The sequence below is a fragment of the Phascolarctos cinereus genome, unplaced genomic scaffold (genome assembly GCF_003287225.1).
Source record: "Phascolarctos cinereus isolate Bilbo 61053 unplaced genomic scaffold, phaCin_HiC Scaffold_5;HRSCAF=322, whole genome shotgun sequence".
Taxonomy (NCBI): Eukaryota; Metazoa; Chordata; class Mammalia; order Diprotodontia; family Phascolarctidae; genus Phascolarctos; species Phascolarctos cinereus.
In genome coordinates this window covers 61,936,460-61,948,707 of record NW_027555958.1, presented here as the reverse complement: position 1 = coordinate 61,948,707, position 12,248 = coordinate 61,936,460, and the positions used below count along the sequence as shown (strand labels likewise).

General features: G+C 41.3%; 1 protein-coding gene across 1 annotated transcript; it reads left to right on the top strand.

The window, feature by feature from the left end:
• Positions 1–9,084: 9,084 nt before the first annotated feature.
• On the top strand, positions 9,085–11,951 carry PRMT6 (protein arginine methyltransferase 6). The gene has a single exon (XM_021000231.2). The coding sequence runs from the start codon at positions 9,168–9,170 to the stop codon at positions 10,305–10,307; it is 1,140 nt and encodes a 379-aa protein (XP_020855890.1). The 5' UTR covers positions 9,085–9,167; the 3' UTR covers positions 10,308–11,951.
• The last annotated feature ends 297 nt before the right edge of the window (positions 11,952–12,248 follow it).

Sequence of the window (12,248 nt, the reverse complement as noted above, 5' to 3'; positions counted from 1 at the left end):
GAGTAATAACACCCACCTGCACTATTCAGATGAGGGAAATCCTTTCTAAAGTTCAAAGCTCTCTTTCAATGTCAGTTATTTTTAGAGGATTACTTCCATTAAAACCCACTCAATCTTCAGTGTAAGAAATTCCATCTAAGGCACAAAGAACTTATTATAGATCACAATAAGCCAGTTAATCACATGTCTATTCAAATTCATTTCCCTGCCACCATTTGCAAGAATTGACATTAGACTTGGGGTGAGGGGTGGAAGAAGAGGGAGCACTTCATAAAATGTGCATTTTAAATACTAACTGTCCTATCTGACCATTTCTCTCTCCTTTTCCTGACTCAAAATCTGCTTGGCAGTTAGCCTGTCAGAGATGTTACTTTTACTTACCCTCTTCCATGTAATGGTCCATCTTTGTAATTGAGCATGGATCGAATCAATTTGCACTCTGGTAAAGGTATGAATTTTTAGGCCCTTCACTGTCTTTTTTTTTCTAAACAGAGCTTCCCAGTAAATAATACAACACAAGGAAGCTGTAACCTATTCCCAAAGCATGCAAAGCTACAGAGTCAATGGTGTATTAGCTTAAAAAATACATCAAGCTCATCCTGTAAAAGGAAGATAAAAAAGGTGGCTCTCTCTGTGAGGACAGCCATGCTTGAGGCTGTATAACACATCCGAGAAGATAACAAGAAACCTCAATATTTGCCGGTGTTAAGTTTTGCTTTCAGTTCTCCAAGGAAGTCTTCTGATTCAGTAGGTACAAGAAAAACAAATCCTGATGTGATCAGCCCTAACTTCTACACTTGCTGACTATATTGTGGAAGTATGCCCTTATAGAGCCAGAAGGTACATCACAAACCACTTCATAGAGATGAAAGCACTATAGCCAAACAATGATAATTTAAAGAAGGCCAAAGGCTCATAACAACATGTTCCAGGGATAACCTATATAAAGACAAGATTTTCATTAGTGATTTAGAACTGAAAGCTGCCACCAAATTCCACAGTGTACTTTTTATGTCACCCAATAACTTCACAGCCATTTTAGACCATTATGCCTTCAAATGGACCTTCCTACTCCAGCTTAGATGGCACAGGAGATAGAGCACTGGGCCTAGAGTCAGGAGTTCAAATGTGACCTCAGACACTTACTAGCTATGTGACCCTGGGCAAGTCACTATTTGCCTTAGCTTCCTCAACTGTGAAATGGGGATAATAATAGCATTACTTCACAGGGGTTGTAGTGAGGATCCAATGAGATGTTTGTAATGTGGTTAGCACAGTGCTTGGAGCAAACATTGTAGGCACTTAATATATGCACATTTCCTTAATTTCTTCCCCTGCTACCAGTATCATTTGTACTTTGCTCCTGTCTTCTTGTATTCTGATAGACAAGTCTTCCCCTTATTTTGTCTAGGGAGGGAAGGAGAGAGGAAGGAAGGAAGAAAGGAAGAAAGGAAGGAAGGAAGGAAAGAAGGAAGGAAGGAAGAAAGGAAGGAAGGAAGGAAGGAAAGAAAATCGTATTTCCCAAACTCAGCTTTGGCTGTTTCCAAAAACCAAATCCTTAAAGTATAAAAATTTGCCACCAATGAAAAGATTTCAAAGAATGTGATGTAGGGCCTGTCTGAAAGCACTTAATCATAGGATCATAGATTAATATATAGAAGGAACCTTATATAACACAGTGACTAATCAATGCTTTATTTTGGAATCCTCTCATTTTGGAATTGAGGTCCAGGGAAGCGAATAAGTTGCCTAAATTCCAATAGACAGCAGGGAGCAGAGGCAGGATTTGAATCAAGGCCCTCTGATTTCAGATCGACTATGCTTTCCATTGCACCAAAGCAATTTTTTTTTGAGTGATGTTAGAATTATTGGAATAATGTACATTCACCAAGAGCCACTCTTTTCAATAAGACCATTTGTATGTAAGCATTCTGGTACGACGCTTGAAAAATCAGAGACATTACTTAATAATCACACCATATGCAACCATTTAAACTAAGCTGCTATCAGATACCCTGAAAAACAATTACAGTGCATAGTTCAGGCATTAGAAAACTGGAGAATTCATAAATAGAAATAAAACTGGTCTAAAAGGCAATGAACTGTAAAACTATTGTGTAAAATGGTGGCTTATTTCTATTAAATCCTTGATTTTTGGTACCATCTTTTTGTTTTCCCTCACCCAGTCCCAGGAACAATTCTCTAACATCAGCAGTCCCCATAATGTAGCCTCTTAGAGGAGGCCTTTCCAAAAGAATACCTCCAGTAAATAACCCCTCCCTCAGTTACTTTGTATCTATCTTGTTTCTCTTTTGCAATCTTTATGTATGTACATATTGTCTCCTGCAGTGGAATGTCAGCTCCTCTAGAGCAGGCACTGTTTCATTTTTATCTGTATCCTCACGCCTTAACCCAGTACTAGGTACAATGGGTGCTTAATAATTGCTTGTTATTTATTGAAAGACTGACTTACATGGGACCCTCAGAATCTATACTAGCTTAGATCAAACGTTTCAATTTGATTCTTTCCCTCCTCCAGGAACCCTTTCAAATATTCTCTTATCAATAGGTAAATAGAACATAGCTTTTAAAGTACTCATTTTTGAGTTTTCTAACCTTAGAGATTATTGGGGAAGGGAAAGGCAGGTAGCATATGACAGGAAGGTGGCAAATAGAAAAAGAGAAACCGAGCTTATTAAATGATTCTCATTAGGCCTATTACCTGATTATCATTTAGGTCCCTGATTCCTTTTAGTCCTGGGACATTTGAGCAAGTCGTTATGTTCGTGTTCATGGTTGATTTAAGCTATTACCCGCTCTTTAGATAATTTACATTCCTCTTTTTCTGGCTGACAGTGCTCCAGATAGGTTTCGAGACTGGAAAAATCAAATCACCATATCCTACTTCCTAAGAGTGCTCGATAAATAAGAATTGAATTCCTAGTTGTGGATTCTGTGCAAAATTTCTCTGTAGTATCACCGCCCGAACAATTCAATAGAAACATAAAGAACTCCACCTACTCATGCTAATCTGGTCAGAAAGCCAGGAGTTTGTCATTCCTCCTATTTCAATATTAAGTTTAACAATCAGGCCAACATCCAGTGTAGCCCTGAGGCATCACACTCATCAAGAGCGTGACGTATTACTCTTTTACGCGCTTAGGGTTTATACAAAAGAGATCATTGATGGTTTAAATAGAAAATCGCCACCACCTTTTTCTCTTATTTTCTTGAAAGGATTTTTCTTTAGAAAAATGTCCCTTTCCATGCTGGCAGTTTCTCTCAAGTAAGTGCTGGTTTCTAAGAGCTACATCAGTTCATGAATATTCATACCAAAGAGATATTTATAACAGTTTTGTTCATGTCATCGCTACCTCACCCTTCCCCCCCACAACACTCTTTGAGCATTATAAATGAAGTCTTGAAATCTGGAAGGAACTGAAGTCTCAATAGTGTTACATAAGGATGTTGTTAATGCATTTTTAAAGTAACAGCCTAAAAAAGAAAAGAAATTACACACATGATTGTCTACCAGGGAGAAAAATCACAGCAATAAGTTGAAAAATGAAATACCACCGGGAAAGAATCTCAGAGTAAAATTATTGGAAGTAGTTTTGTCATAAGAAAATATTAAGGCTAATACACATTTTATTCAAATTTCTTTGGCTAGCTATAATGTATGTACCAACATAAATAAAGGGCATCTGCATTTACATGAACAGTGCTGCACCATCCAGGAACATGGGCATGACCCAGAATGGTCAGGGAATGGGTATGGAAATGGGAAGGGAAGGGAAAAGAAATATGCCTCTCAAAGAATATTTGCTTTATCTTTTTCTGGTCATTTTGCTTTGAAAGGCAGCATGGCACAGGGGAGAGGTATTTGCAGAGGGAATCTTAAAGGAGAAAGCATTTCATGCAGGTTTTAAAGGATGAGTAAGATGTCAATTGGTAAAGAGAAGGTAGAAGATTATTACAGACACAGGGAAGAGAGTGACTAAAGGGATGGAGATGGGAAAGTATGAGGTACATTCAGGGGAACAGAAAGTTGTTCAGGTTGGCTTCCCATAGAGGAAAATAGGAGATAAGGCTGGAAAGGGCAGATGGTATCATATTATAACAGGCTTTAAATACCAGAAGAAGAAAAAAAGGAATTTGAACTGGACTCATTAGACAGTAAGGAAGAATGAAGCAGTTTGAACAAAGGAGTAATGTGATCTGTGTACAAAGGAGATTATTCTAGTCATGACTTGAAGCCTAGAATGGAGGGAAGAGTAAATGAAGGCAGGAAAATCTGTTAGGGTGCTATTATAATAGTGGGCATGAGATGTATGAGACTGGATATGAGAAGTGAAAAAAAAGGAAGACTCAAAGAAACTGAAAGGTTTCAAACCTGAGAGACTGGGTTAATAGTTGGGTCATAAATAGAAATAGTGAAATCACTAGGAAGTACAGATTTGGTGACAAATACAATAAACTCAATTTTGGATATTTTGAGCTTGAGGTACCAGTGAGACATTCATTTAGAACCATCATGTAAGCAGTTGAAAATACAGGCCTGGGGGGCAGTATAGAAGTCAGTGCTGGGATTAGAGATTTATGATTCACAATTGTGCAAATGAATGACAGAATATAGAGAGAAAAGTGAAGACCAAGAAAGGCTCTCTGGAGCATGCCTGGATATGCTCACATCATTTTTCCTTCAGTTAAGAAAAAAATTATAGTAGGTAATAGCTACCTGTGTCTTAAGGCTCACACGTCTGTTGCCCCAATTCAGAATATGTCCTTGGCATCCTGGCTTAGCTCCACATTTTAAGGCAGGTCCTATAAATGCAGCAGTAACATTGTACTCTCTCCTGATTACCTTCTCTAATATTTTATGTTCTCCCAGGAGAATACAGAGCATTGTGCTAGATTATTTCAGAGTGCCAGATGAACAGTGTTCTCATCACAGTCCATCACTATTCTCCCCTCGTCCCTGAAAAAAAAATTAGCTGGGGTCCATACACATCTAGTATGAGTAGCCATAGTTAGAACTCACCCCTTTCCCAAATATATAATTATTTAATGACCCTCAAACTTCAAGCCTGCCTTGGCACCTAAAGTGATGTAATCTAAATATAGCTTTTCCTAGTGTAGAAATTTCTAGACCCCAAACAAAAATCGGTGAGTCCAGATGAACACCCATCATGTACTGTGTTAGATACGGTTTGGGGCGGTGGTTAGAAAGGATAACAGTCTTTTCTGACTGATGTACTACTAGCATAGACATAAAGAAGGTCAAACATCAAAGACAAACTGACCCTTTTTCCCCCTCCTCCTCAATGCAACCTGATTTGTAAGAACCTTTGCTCTAATAGGATGGGCTGGGGTCATACCATGGGGATTTATAATAAACCCCTACAGCTTATTTTGCCACTCACCCAGGTAACTCCAGGAATGCCAGAAGCTAGCTCATTTCTAAAGTATTTGGTTCTATGTCTTCTAGCAAGCCAAAAATACTAGCAGATTTAGAAACAGAATATTTATATGGAAGCAAAAGACCTAGACTTTGCCCCCTACTGTCATAATGAGTTATTTGGACAGTGAAAATACAATGGAAAAAGGGATTGGCACTCTAGCAACCCCAAATTTGTTTGAGGTAGGTGGTCTAAGCAAACACCTTAGGGTAGTTCCAGAAGGCTGGGAGCCTGGTGCCCTAGGATGAAAGTAGGTGTCTCAGTAATAAATTGGGAGGAGAAGAGAGTGACAGAGGAGGAAAGGAATTGCTTCTGTAGCAAACTCGAGGTTATTGCTATTATGAGGGCAATAGAAACCACTGCATATTGCTATGAGTGAGAGCCCTCAGACAAAACTAGAACTCTGACTTACCAGAAGGGTGAGAACTATATCAAATGTCTATGTACCACTTGCTGTAAGGCCTTTATGTGTTTTCTACATTTTCTATGGGGTGAAATATAGACTATCTTATATCAATGCCCATGGTTGTCTTACGATGTTTACACTGCAAGTGGAGATTCTTTTGCCCACATTTGGGAATACTTAGAAAAGAGCTGTAGTCAGTCTATATTCTGCAATTTTCCATTGGCAACTATGAATTAGGACAAAATGAGGCCAAGGTAAGACTTTTCTGACTACCTTCAAAATTTAAATCCTTCCCATATGATTCCATATAAACCTCGGGCAGCTAGGTGGCACAGAGGATACAGTGCCAGGCCTGAAGTCAGGAAGACTCATCTTCCTAAATTTAAATCTGTCCTCCTACACTTACTAGCTGTGTGACTGTGGGCAAATCACTCAATCCTGCCTGCCTCAATTCCTCAATCATAAAATGAACTGGAGAAGGAAATGGCAAATCACTCCACTATCTTTGCCAAGAAGTCTCCAAATGGGGTCACGAAAAGTCTGACTGAAAACATCTGAACAACATATAAGCCCAGACCAGAGGGGACATTTGTGTATATGTTGTATTCTGTGGGGACTTGGGAAGTAGAATGTAAATTCCTTGTGAGTGGGACTCTAGCTTTTTGTCTTTGTATCTTCTGCATTTAGAACAGCAACTTATATATATGCTAGGTGATTGATGAGTTTTCCTTAAAGTTAATAGTTATTCAGGACAGGAATAAACATTAAATTGGTAGAATATAATCATAAGCAATATTCCCAGAGAGTTGTCTGATTACCCTTCCTCACCCTCAACAATCTGAATCTCAAGTAAATTTATAGCTCCGATAGGACAGGGCTAGACTACATCTCAGCAAACAGACTTAAGGCGAAAAACATTAAAACAGAGTCTACATCTTGATTCAGATCGCTGATTCTCCTTTGCAGAAAACCCCTTCTTTCACCCTCTTTTTTTTTTAATCTTGTGAAGTCTAAAGTGTTCATCAAAAGTCTCAGCTCATCCACTGATCACTATTGCTGCAGCAACTCTAAGATCTTGATGAATAGTTCATATTTTTGTATTTTTGTCACAGAGGAAAATGAGGCTTTTCTTGGGGTTAAGCCTGATCATTCTCACTAAGAACAGAAAGAGAGGTGGAGAAAAGGAAGCAAAAACAATCAGGGAGAAATAGTGAAAGGGAGTTTTTTTTTTAAAGCTTGGTTGATGTTGTAGTTTGAGGTGCTGGGAACCCCAAAATGCAAGGGTCTGCCTGGAAAGAATTTGACCACTGAAGCCTTCTTTGAGTCAGAGTAGTGAGGTTTTATTATGATACCAATTAGATGGGCAAGATTTCTAGTAAATCTGCACAATATTGTGATACCAATAGAAGCGGGCGAGATTCTAAGAATCTACACAATTTAATGGGGGTAAGATTGGTACTTTCATACAGAAAAAAAAACTGTGAGAAAATTTAGATGGGATTAAAGAGTGGCAAGTCAGCTATTTAAGGTAGGTTAGGGTAGGCCTCAGACATTACCTGTGTCACCTTGGGCAAGTCAATTAAACCTATTTGCCTCAGTTTCCTCATCAGTAAAATGAGTTTCCTCATCAGTAAAATGAGAAGAAGAGGGCAAACCACTCCATGGGGGGTCTAAAAAGACAAAAAATAATGAACAATAAATCACTCTTTCAAATGCTCTTTACCTTAAACAACAACAGTTCAAAGAACTGATCTAAATTGCCCACCAAGAATAACAAGTCAGTAGATATTCCTTAAACCTCAATTCAGTAAATAGATTTTTAGAGGTGTAACTCATTTTAAAGTACCTAGGATCTTACACCTAGAGTTGGAAGGAGACCAACTCCTAATTTTAAAGACTAGAAAACTAAGGCCCAATAGAAGTGACTCCTCCAAATGTCACATTGGGTTAGAGGATATGAACCCAGATTCCCTGCTTCCAAATCCAGGGCTCTGCCTCCTGTAATTCAAGTAAACAGGAATTTATTGAGCATTCACTATGTGATAATGGTCTTTGAATGAAGAAGTAAAAAAGAGGAAAACTCTCAATAATTGGTTATTAATAGAAAAATAATAATTTCTCTCATTATCACTGAAGAACAGTGCAGAGTGAGGGACCCCACCCAACTGGTAGTTTATTTCTGATTAAAGCGCAAAGAGAATCCAAACTAGGTGAATTTCATCCTAAAAAGCATCAGGCTCACACCCTCTTAACTTTGCCGTAGTTCAATTTAAGTGGTCTGGGTGGAGATAGATTCTTTTGTCCAGAATGCTGGAGGCAGCTGAGTCTCCAGTTCAAGTTAAGTTCATAACTGGAGGAGCTGAAAACTTTTGGTCCACCTCTTCATTAACATAAGCACACCCTCATTGATTATTCACCAATCAGGGTTGATCTCAGCCACCCACTTTTCCAAAGGTATTTACGGACTGACGATCACCATGGTTTTCTGTTTTTGCTTACCAAGAGAAACCACCAGCCATCAATTTGTTGATTATTTGCTAGCCTAATCTATACATTATTAATTACCCAGAAACTCTGTCACTCTGATTTTTCATTTATCTCAGTAAGAAGACTGTGCTAAGTAATCCCAGAACATAAACAAAAATTAAAAAAAGCTCCTGCATATCATCAAAGAGGTTACATTCTACTGACCTTACTAAAAACTTTGAGAGTAAAAGGGGAGGGGGTTATGGAGGGGGATTTAATATTGTTTTTATTATTATTAAACACTAAAAAATAGCTAGTGTTTTTACATAACACCTTAAGGTTTGCAAAGCGCTTTATAAATATATTCTTTTCATTTCAGTATTACAGAATTGAGAATGTTGCATTCTGCCTGAATAAAACGCTTGTAGATGAAGTCTCTCTCTCAGCCTTAGTAGGATAAAGAGTCCTCATCAAGAGAGGAAACTCAGAGTTTTCAGACAGGGTGCGAACACAAAAGGGTGTAAATAGAGAGGACTGGCCCGCTTCCACAAAAGGGCACAGAGAGGAGGGGGCTCGCTCTCATAAAAGCGTATCAGTAGAGAGAAGAACACAACCAGGGTTGGAAAATCTAGCGCAGAGGTCAAAGGAGAGGCGTTTTTTTGCTGGAGGCCAGTGAAAGACGTGCAGCGGGAACGCCGACAGCAGCCAGGAAGGAAGTGCCTCCAAACTACAAGTCCCAGAAGTCAGCGGGGGCGCCGGCGGCGCGGAAGGAGGCCGAGACGCGGGCTAGAGACATTCGCCCCGCGGCCCCACGGACGGCCTCTGGCTGAGGGAATATGTCGCTGCCCAAGAAGAGAAAGACGGACTCGGCGGACGGTGGCGGAGGAGAGGGCAACGGGGGTGGAGAAGAAGATGATGGAGGGGAGCGCGACCCGGGCGGGCTGGAAGAGGCCCAGGAGACGGAGCAGGGCGCGCGAGACCGCCTCTACTACGAATGTTACTCGGACGTGTCTGTGCACGAGGAGATGATTGCCGACCGTGTCCGCACGGACGCCTACCGCCTGGGTATCCTGCGCAACTGGGCGTCGCTGCGGGGCAAGACGGTGCTGGACGTGGGCGCGGGCACGGGCATCCTGAGCGTATTCTGCGCCCAGGCCGGCGCGCGGCGCGTGTACGCCGTGGAGGCCAGCGACATCTGGCAGCAGGCCCGCGAGGTGGTGCGGCTCAACGGGCTGGAGGACCGCGTGCACGTGCTGCCGGGCCCAGTGGAGACGGTGGAGCTGCCCGAGCGCGTGGACGCCATCGTCAGCGAGTGGATGGGCTACGGGCTGTTGCACGAGTCCATGCTGGCGTCCGTGCTGCACGCGCGCGCCAAGTGGCTCAAGGAGGGCGGCCTCCTGCTCCCGGCCTCGGCCGAGCTCTTCCTGGCGCCTATAAATGACCGGACCCTGGAGTGGCGCCTGGGCTTCTGGGGGGAGGTGAAGCAGCGCTACGGCGTGGACATGAGCTGCCTTGAGGGCTTCGCCACCCGCTGCCTCATGGGGCACTCGGAGATCGTGGTGCAGGGCCTGACGGGCGAGGAAGTGCTGGCCCGGCCGCAGCGCTTTGCCCAGCTGCAGCTGGACCGCGAAGGCTTACAGCAGGAGCTGCAGGCCGGTGTGGGCGGGCGCTTCAGCTGCCGCTGCTATGGCTCAGCCCCCATGCACGGCTTCGCGCTCTGGTTCCAGGTCACCTTCCCCGGTGGGGACGGCGAGAAGCCCCTGGTGCTGTCCACGTCGCCTTTCCACCCAGAGACTCACTGGAAGCAGGCGCTCCTCTACCTAGACGAGCCTCTGCAGGTGGAGCAGGACATGGACATTTCCGGGGAGATCACGCTCTCGCCCTCTCGGGACAACCCCCGCCACCTGCGGGTCCTGCTCCGCTACAAAGTGGGGGACCAGGAAGAAAAGACCAAGGACTTTCGCATGGGGGATTGAGCCTGGACACCAGACCCCCTTCCCCCTCATTCTCCCCTTCCCCTGGGCAGGATGGGAGGGGGATTGGAAAACTTGGAGGGAAGGGAGGCACTAGGGCAAAACTGAGATTTCCGACTGCCTTTTACCGCGTTTGGCGTTTGGGAAGAGGGATGGAGATTGCTGTGGCCTCAGTCTTCTCTAGAGAAGACTTAATTTTCGGGTGGTTTTAACGCTACTTTTGGAAAAGTGCTTACTAAAGATTTTTTAAACCTCAGATACATGTAGCACAGAGCACTTTTTTGTCCTTCGTTCGATGGGGGGGTTTTGGGTAGGGAGGAAGGAGAGAAAGGGAGATAGCATTTGGGCCTCTCCTCCTCTTTTAGGCTCAAGTTCAGAGAGATCTAGAAAGATCTTCCAGTTAGGCCTTCCGAATTTCCAGTGGGATAAATCTCTCCAGTGCCACATTTTCTCAATCTGAGAGCTCTTTCCCCTCCCAGTGGCCTTTTTCCCTGTGTTCTTCTGCCTAAGACATTGTCATATCTAAATACTATTCTTGGATTGTAACGAACATTGTAGCAATAAGGACATATTTAAAGTGAACAGCAAGGTTGCGCTCAATTTTAAAATAGCCATGTTCTCTGGAATATTTCCTATTTATAGATTTGTCACATTGGTGGGGTGCTAAAGTGAATTGGGCACATTTTTCCATTAAGTAAAGTGGAATGTTACTTCCCAGTTTCACAGCCTAACCTAAGAAACTTCCATGGTGCATTGTATGATACAGCAGTTGAAGGGTAATAAATGTTTAAACTAAATGTTTTTCCCTTACTCAATATCTTTCTAAGAAAATATACAAATTTCCAATTTCCTTTTTTTAAAAGGAGAAAGTTAAGAATATAAATTATTTTAATTCTTATGGGATAACTGGGGTGGGAATGAACAGCCTCAACTTCTGATCTGTGGTTTTTTTTCTTAAACCTCTGATAATATTGTTTCAATCAATTAACAGAAAAAACAAGTCCTTTAGAAGAGTACTTGTTCTTTAGGTAGAATATTCATTCTCTAAATCCCCTGATTTAGACAGATCATGTGGCCCTGCCTTTAAGACCTGAACTTGAAAGAATTTGAATCTTTGTTTCCCTTTTATCTGAGCCAAAAGTGAAGTCTTGTGAACATGATAAGTTCCCTAAAAATGGAGTGTGTTCCTCCTTTTTATTGGTATTTTGTTTTTCTCTATGGTGAAAATGTTGACATCTTTCATTTATCTAAATGAGATAAGAAACTTGTCCATAGTCTGTGATTTGCCTTTTTGTTTTGTTTTTTGGTCAGCTCTGGAGAAAAGTCAGAAACTCCGTAAGAATATGTAGCCTCAGGGAAATTAAAAACAAAGTGGGTTTTTTGTCTGTTTTTTTTTAAACATCATAAAAGAAAATTATTAGACATGAACAAAGTACGTTCCAAAGTAGTCAAACACTTTTATTTATTTCAATACTTAAACGTTTCAGAGATTCCTCATCTTTTTTGTTGCAGATTACAGTATTGTAAATAAGTTGCTGTGATTAATGTTTGGTGTAAGAATTCTTTCTCTGAGGGGGAGCCTTTATTCATAGATCACCATGTTTACATGTTTACTGAATGTCAATAAAAATTATACTTTTGTTACCATTCTTGTATACAGATAATTTTAATAGGTTATTATTTGTAAATAGTATATGAATAGAAAGTTACTTAATTTAAACCGAAGTTGATGGGAAAATAGCTGTTTTTTTCTTTTTTAATCTTAAGGTTATATGTGTGCTGTGTTGTGTGTGTGTGTGTGTGTGTGTGTGTAGGATTTTAGTCAGCTGTCTGCTGTAGAAAAAAGGACTTTGCTATAGTAACCTTTTTGTTACATGATCGATTTGTTACTTGTGATGTACACACTGTAGCACTTAACAGAATAGCGTCATAGTATACTTTCAA